An 8,355-nucleotide genomic window follows, 5' to 3' on the forward strand; every position below is an offset into this window, starting at 1 on the left:
AACGGTACTGACTTAAAAAACACGCCTCATAATTGAAGGTTTGCAACATGTGGTGAAGAAATGTTATTGTTGAAATGATTGGCCAAGCTTTTTCAATTAAAATATAAAACTTGCGATTGAGATAAAAAAATTTATATCTTTCCTGTGTTATACGAATAACCGCAAAGCTATTTTTCTTACTGCAGAAAGTAATATCGCATAAGTACAAATGAACAAGATCAAGTGCTACCCATAATTTGTTCGCAGTTCGAAGAGAATGACGTCCTCGTGATGACTGTGCCAAAAGCTGGCACCACTTGGACTCAAGAGGTCGTCTGGACCATGAGGAAGAACCCCAACCTTGATAACCCGACCAGCAGTCTTCCTCTCCACGTGCGATCTCCCTATCTCGAGTAAATCTTGAGCTTAGTATTTAAGTAAGACGGTATTAGCTGGGATGTCTTCACATCGTTGTACAATTTATAAAAAAATAACTTTAAAGACCCATTGTAATCGTTCGATCGAACTGAAAATTACAGCGGAGTATATAGTACACGTAGCCGTCAAACAAAAAGCTAACGACACACAGCTGTGTTACGGCAACTGGTTACGTTAATGATGTATCACATGGGCTACATACATCCAATTACTGAGGAGTTAGTTAATTTGACATTATATCCGACAAGGAATAGAATTGACGTTATATATTCATTGCAGCATTATTATTGACCGATTTTAAGTGCATTGGGTTAGTTCAGACACTAAAATGTATACAGGGTCATCAATATTTAGCGTTACAACTTTGAGTGGTTAGAACTATGAAATGAAACACAATTGTGAATGTTTGAAAATGTATTTATATAGGCAGAGGTTCAGAGATACAATTCCCACAATTTCATTCAATATGTCTACCATCTACATCAATAACGAGTTGTAGACGCTGAGAGAAAGCCTTACACGAGTCACGAATGACACTCTGCGGGATTTTGGCCCACTCCTTCAACAGTTTGACCTTTAGGGCGTCCAAACTGCTATGGTGAACGGTCGAGACCTTGCTCTCAAGGTATGACCAGATCCCAAAATCCAGAGGATTCAGATCGGGTGACGATGGGGGCCATTCATCTTTGGTAATGAAGTGGGGAACATTCTCGGACAACCACTCCTGAGTCGATTTGGCTCCATGGGATGGTGCAGAGTCCTGCTGGAACGACCAAGGACGTTTTTTGAAGTGCTTTCGTGCCGGGCATTGCTTCCTAGGGCATTGCTTCCTAGTCACCACACGGGATCCTCCGTCCCATTCTTTGACCAAATTCGATCATTTTGGGAGTTGAAGTGGGGTTCAACATTGAATATCTTCTCATCACTGCAAACGAGGTTTGGCAGTGTGCCATCATGAATGCGGGAAAAAAGAATCTTGGATCTTTGGAGGCGTTTGTCAACAACTTGAGCAGACAGTTGGTGTTTTTTGACATGTTTGAATGGGGACAACTTTAGGTCCTTCCGGAGAACAGTCGACAAGGTTCCATACGACACATTTGTCTGTTTTGCGAGTGTATTGATTTTGAAAAAACAATGTTACGCTAAATATTGATGACCCTGTAATATGCGTGACATACGACCGGAATAAATAATAATTTATTGAAGCGAGGAAGTTAACTGAAAGTTCCATGTCCCTCCAGAGGTGATATTCTTGCTGAAGGACTAAGCGTCGAAGAGAAGGGAGGTTTTGCTGAGGTCACGAAGCAGCAGGGCAAGGATCCCAACAAGGGCGTGTTCCTCAACATCGCAAGGGTCGCGGAGAGACCTCGAATTTTCAAAACACATCTCTCCTTCTCCTTTATCTCTGACACGGCGCTCTCAAAGGCAAAGGTATGAATTAAATTATAAGAATAATTACATTGCTGTGAAACGTTAAGTAATTATTAATAAAAATAGCATAATTACAGTCCTATTCTCGTAGTTTAAATCCGATATAGCGCTGAACCTAATTGGGTCTTCACGTGCATTCCATTCACTTGATTTAATTTTACGCATTTATATATAAATCAACACTGAGAAAAATCACCGTTAAACGGTCTCACCGGCGTTCTAGTGGCCGGCCGACACGTGAAAAGAAACACCGTATGACCGTTTCTATTAAAATTTAACACTAGAAACCCGTACAACATATGAAAAAAATATAACTCAGTACTCACTGCAGTGAGTGACAGAAAGCCCATTTTCTCGTCGGCGAAAATGTGAAGCCGCGGACGGACAGACAGACGGACGTACATGATTAGCACAATGGCGCCTTTTTTCCATAAATGAGAAAATGCGCTAAAAACGGATAAACAGTTCATTTTCAGGTGGCGGCCGGCCACTAGAATGCCGGTGAGACCGCTTTTTTTTACCGTTTTTAGCGCATTTTCTCATTTATGAAAAAATGCACTATTGTGCTCGCCATGTCCGTCTGTCTGTCCGTCCGTGACTTCGCGTTTTCGTCGACGACTAAATATGCGCTCTCTGTCACTCACTGCAGTGAGTACTGAGTTATATTTTTTTTTCGAACAGTGTATAGCGTAATTCGCTGTTATAAGCTATCATCAATGTTTAACCACACTGCTGCTCAGAAAATTTAGTGGTAATATGATGCTACAAAGTCTTCTTACAATCATTACTCATTCCTACTCTTTCCTTCAATTTGTGCTTGGCTCTTTTGCTGCTCCTTCGTCCAGCATCTTTCTCAACGATCACATCATAATTCAGCACTTCACATCAATGTCACACACTAAATGTTAGTGTTAGTTAGCGAGATCCAATACGTGCTAAATAGGTTAGTCACATTTGGCAAGCAAAAATAATTTTTTAACTGTCAACACAAAAATATTCATTTCGTTGATTTCAGATTAAATTAAAGTTCGTATTTCATCCCAGTTACATGCTTTCATTTCAGCCTGCTGGTAAGGATGAAATTCGAGAAGAGCTTTGAAAACAAGTATTAGTATTTATCACGGTCGTGCACTCACTTGGAACTGGTTCAACTTCCTTCAAAAATGTCATGTCCTCGTTCAGCAAGATTGTGTCCATACAAAACCATGAATAAGAATGATGGAAATACAAGATCAGATGTGACTTCCTTACCTTTAATTGTTACCATTCGTGGGTGAACATGTAGCCATTATAGCATATTAAATGATCAATTTACAATGGTGATAAGATCTACTTTTTATTGCATGTCCTTAATTTGTGTTTATGTCCCTTTAACTTGAAAATAAACTCAATAACGCCCTCATGTAAACTAGAAAACGTCCGTTACCGCTCACTTTTTGCACCACTGGTCTGAAGCTTAGGCTAGATTTTCGCTAAATTTTTGATAATTATTAAAAAAAATAGTGGATGAAGTAGATACTACCTCCTAAAAATATAGGGATAAAATCGTTCAAATGAACGTGTTATCCAAGTTCCATGTTAACATCCTGCAAAGCGCGATTGCATTTAAATACGGTGAATAACCATTGTGCAGATTCTCAAGACAGGTTTAATTATTGATATCACTTGTTTGCTTAAATCTCAAATTTACTAAAAATTTAAAAGCAAAGAATAGTCCACAGAAATTCATATCTTTATAGAAAACGTTTCGGAGGCCAGCTCCATCGTCAGTTCGTATAATCTAGAATCACTAACTAGAAATAACAATTTAATACAATGTTCTGTGCTGTCAGTGCATTAATTTGTGACTTCTAATTTGTGATTCTAGATTATACGAACTGACGTTGGAGATGGTCTCCGAAACGTTTTCTATAAAGATATGAATTTTTATGGACTATTATTTGCTTTTAAATTTTTAGGTTTAATTATTCTACTTCAGATTGTGTACACTATCCGCGACCCTAGAGACCTCTGCCTCTCGTATCACCATCATATGCGCCTCTTCAAAAATGAAGGATACACTGGAAGCCTCGATCAATACGTCGATGCATTCCTTGAAGACTCAGGTAAATCCCTTTTATTATTTTATATTGATTTAATAACATGCCTGTTGTGAACAATTTCCACATAAAATGCCTGACCATGCGAAGTGTGTAACTAAAAACCTGAAACTTCGCATAATTTGAATGTGGTGAATTGATAGAAAATATGTCGTTGTTGAGAAAAAATGTGCATTAATGTATAATAACATTCATGCAAAATTATGGTTGGTTTTGAAGCCTGAAATTAGAAATATTTTGCTGCGTATCCACGATACCTATCGTTTTCGGGACGTTATCTGGATCCGGAATTTTAACTATAATGGGCCTATTGGAGGGCATAGGAGGAGGGCATACTTTCTTTTCAATTTCTAAAACCGAAATTTGAAAAGTGAATTGTTGAATTATGTTTAAACAAAATTTTTCTAAATTGCATCGTTGTTGCTTGAAAAATTTTCAAGCACATCTGTTAGCGGTTGAGAAATGAGCTCTCATATCGCAGATATTATCTACCTCTCAAGGATAACGCTGAGTCGGTCTGCTTGTCAGGATACAATCGAACTTCGATTGATCCAACGCAAAAAGTAAACACATTTCGAGTTTTTTCTCGACTTATATAAGATTTTTGTAACAAAATATCGGTTGCAGTAACTGAGTGGTGGCGCATTCTGGAATCGGTTTCACGTAAATTTTGGTTATATTTCAATAACAGCCACTATGATCAGGAATTGGCAATGTGAGATAATAACCATTCAGTTCCGTCAAGAACAGCCCAAATGTAAATTTCTGCAATTCTCGAATGTAATAACGAATCATAATAAAATGTGGCCAGTGGACTAATATACAGGTCGATAACAATTCAATAGATCACATATATGTTCAGCAACGAGACAAGAACCAGTCGATTTCATGGACGAAGTGTACCCCTAGTGGAACTGGTGTAAGAGTAACATCGTGTGATGATGAGAAAACATTTGCGAGGATAAAAGCTCAAGATTTGAATTACTTCTTAGTAAAAAAATGATAATGCAACATAATTGTTACATAGCCTATTTGCAACAGTATACTGTTGGAAGATTAAAGAGTCCCCTCTTTTCGCTCAATTAATACTATTTAAATGAATGTTCTATTATAGTGCGAATTTAATGAAATGAATATAAAAAAATATAACTCAGTATACTCACTGCAGTGAGTGACAGAGAGCGCATTTTCTCGTCGACGAAAACTTGAGGTCACGGACGGACAGACAGACAATCCCAAGGCGGAGTTCACGAAGCTCAGCAAGTTTCTGGGTGTCGACCTGAACGAGGAACAAATTGACAAGGTGGGCAGAGATATTCCTAACCATGAATACTTGCTTTGCACCCTTCACCACAAAGATATTTTAAAACGTGAGTCTGAATGACGGTGTGCATGGTTCTGATGAACAGTTTCGAGCGTTTCGCTTTCTAAACTTATTGTAATTAAGAAGGAACATCTAATATCATTAGCTATTGGAGGCCAGCTATCCTCCCATCCCTACGTGACATCTCAAATCTTAGAACACGTACTGAATATTATACTATTTTATTATCATGTACATGGACTTATTTAACGTTTCGGACCATATGAAAGTTCAAAAAGTAAGCAAGTCAAAAGCGTAGTTTTGCTTTAAAATCTTAAGCGTGTAAATCCAGTGAAATTTCATAACAGCCTTTTCATCGATTGATCACGGGCTTACAATTTTTGGGGATGAATTTGAAATTAGCGATTATTTTTGCAGTTGAGGATGGATTAGCGATGCGTGTTTGGAATCCAGCTGTCAGAGCTCATTTTATTAAGCACTACCTGAGGATCGAGTTACGTGACCATGGTTCGTGAAGGATAAGTAGGACACGTGTGTCTGATAACATATCTTATATACGGGGTGGTTATACAGGAGTACGATACAGAAGTATAAGCTACGGCGTCCACCGTAAGGCCGGAGAACTCTACCGACGCGTTACATCGCGGAGCGCTTATCAACTACTGCGGAGAGGCCTTAATTAAGGTTGCTAGCTCTTATATAGCCTTCACTTCCGCCCACTACTAAGACCTTGATCGCGTGATCTATCGCGTGTCTTCCAGATGCTGACTAATACAATCAATCTCGATCAGGTCAAGTGAATATTACGTCTCAATAACATACAACTACAATGATCATAATGAGACGCCAGATTGACACCGGACGCATCAACCTCCAGCTTCGGCAAAAGAATTCAACCGGCAACACTCAATAAAGTGTATACAGCACTTTAAAGTGGGAAAATTTCATATTTTCAACAACAGTGCGGTATATTGTTAAAAGAATATTAGAATGTTTTATTCTTAACGATCTTCGCTCTCAAAATTTTTACGCTTGTCTGGTGATTAGATAAAATACCGCAAATATTGAAAACATACCACTCATGATATGCTCAGATTACAAACGGTACGAAGCGGTAAAAAGGAATTTTGAAATTCAAGTACCTCATCTTAAAATTATATTCATTCCATGGCGGCAGCTGTACAAATAAACGAACAATAAATATTCTAGCTAGAATTTACTCCATATGGTCATTTAACTAACATATCATGACAGAAGATGACTTGCAATAGCCTGCATTTAATTAATGACACTCTGAATGCGAATTACGGTTACATGAGTACAGGGAATTGAGAATTCATTCCAAACGTTTTTGATATTTTTGACCATGAATCCATAACCATGCATATAGAATATGTCTGACAAAAAATAGTGTTTATAGAGATGTAAATCCTGTTAGAGCCTATTCGGCAAACAGGCTCCGCATTTATTTAGTTTAATTACGCTAGCAATTATGTAATAGTAATGTGGATTTGTAATAGTTAGTTGGATTTTAATATTGTTGGCGTGTAATACTATCTTTTGATTTTAATGTACAAACCTGCATTCACTATACAAAATAAATTAGTCAGGTTCTAACAGAAACCCTGAACATGGAATGATTATAAAATACAGATTTATGGTCTTGATTATACACATCGATTTATTTGATTCAAACAGAAGATGTCTACTTCCTTTTATTCCTATTTGCATATAATCGTTGTTCGATATTAGCTCACGCTACCTCTTGAACTGTCCGCTTTAAAACTCACGGCAAACCATCAATTTTTAGTTTATCCTCGGCAGAGTTTCTTTTTCATAAAACATTTTAAACTGTCAGGTTAATTGTACTTTATTTTACGTTATCCGAGTGGTCAAACGAGGCGCGTAGAAGGTTCTCTACTACTGGCAGTGCGATTTAACAAGGGAAAAGATACAAATAAGCATGTCAACTCTTATATACTTAAAGACACCAAATTTCACCCTAATACAGAGCTGGGCACGGTGAGAATACAGGTTTGCTTGTCGACAGAGATCCTATTCTATAACAGCTGTTCATGGGACAACAGAAATTTGGTAATACTACTACAGACCCAGAACTATAACCTGCTAGTATCCCAAAGTTACACAGATGTACATCACCGGAATCTGTAGAAGCGGCCAATCCATGACGAATCCGGGGCTAGGCAGGACTTCGTCGAGTAGAATACGAGAACTTCTTCAAAAATCATTGAGGCCTTCGTTGACTTCGGTTGGCTTCGTGGCTTCGGTTGTCGGTAAACGGTGTGCGAGTAATCTAGTGCTTTCTTAGTAGCCAATCCGTAGACGTTGACTTCAGGAATGAACTAGGTAGGACTTCGTCGAGTAGAATACGAGAACTTCTTAAAAATCATTGAGGCCTTCGTTGACTTCGGTTGTCTTCGTGACTTCGGTTGTCGGTAAACGGTGTGCGAGTAATCTAGTGCCTTCTTAGTAGCCAATCCGTAGACGTTGACTTCAGGAATGAACTAGGTAGGACTTCGTCGAGTAGTATACGAGAACTTCTTCAAAAATCATTGAGGCCTTCGTTGACTTCGATTGTCGGTAAACGGTGTGCGAGTAATCTAATGCTTTCTGAACGGACACTTTTTATCTCACGCGCGGAGCTCTTCCCACAATACGTCTTGGTGCGGAACTCACTGTTTGGTCCGACTGCCTCTAACACCGGAACGCAACTCGCTGGCGGTGGCCCGCTCACCCCTACTAAATACTCCCCCGGTCTCGCGCATGCGCGCTAGACGGCTCGAGCTCCACACCCCTTAATTCAAACTTCGCTTCTAAACCCCAATCCCTATTCTTATCTTATTTATACTTTATTCCTATTCCTAATCATCGTCGGTTTTTAATAAATCATTTAACGGTTATAGTTATATTCTCCTATACTAATCAGACGATCAACGTATGCGACCTGCTGAATGACATGCTCGGTAAAAGGCTGTTTAGTTCTTTATTGTTATCAGAGGAGCTGTTAGGTGATCTGTAAATGACCCCTATGAGAAGGCTATCTTTGCCTTTTAGAGTAAGTTC

General features: G+C 38.7%; 1 protein-coding gene across 1 annotated transcript; it reads left to right on the forward strand.

Annotated features, from left to right (window-relative positions):
- The first annotated feature begins 245 nt into the window (after positions 1–245).
- LOC108666304 (luciferin sulfotransferase-like) lies at positions 246–4,856 on the forward strand. Its single transcript, XM_018153149.2, has 4 exons — positions 246–392; positions 1,659–1,848; positions 3,827–3,953; positions 4,810–4,856. The coding sequence occupies exons 1-4, from the start codon at positions 271–273 to the stop codon at positions 4,854–4,856; spliced, it is 486 nt and encodes a 161-aa protein (XP_018008638.1). The 5' UTR covers positions 246–270.
- The last annotated feature ends 3,499 nt before the right edge of the window (positions 4,857–8,355 follow it).

This window comes from Hyalella azteca, unplaced genomic scaffold, assembly GCF_000764305.2.
Source record: "Hyalella azteca isolate HAZT.00-mixed unplaced genomic scaffold, Hazt_2.0.2 contig11331, whole genome shotgun sequence".
Classification (NCBI taxonomy): Eukaryota; Metazoa; Arthropoda; class Malacostraca; order Amphipoda; family Hyalellidae; genus Hyalella; species Hyalella azteca.

Coding starts and splice junctions, on each gene's coding strand:
- LOC108666304 (XM_018153149.2), top strand. CDS start 271: ATGACTGTGCCAAAAGCTGGCACCACTTGGACTCAAGAGGTCGTCTGG. Junction 393..1,658: donor GTGCGATCTCCCTATCTCGA/GTAAATCTTGAG, acceptor ATGTCCCTCCAG/AGGTGATATTCTTGCTGAAG. Junction 1,849..3,826: donor CGGCGCTCTCAAAGGCAAAG/GTATGAATTAAA, acceptor ATTCTACTTCAG/ATTGTGTACACTATCCGCGA.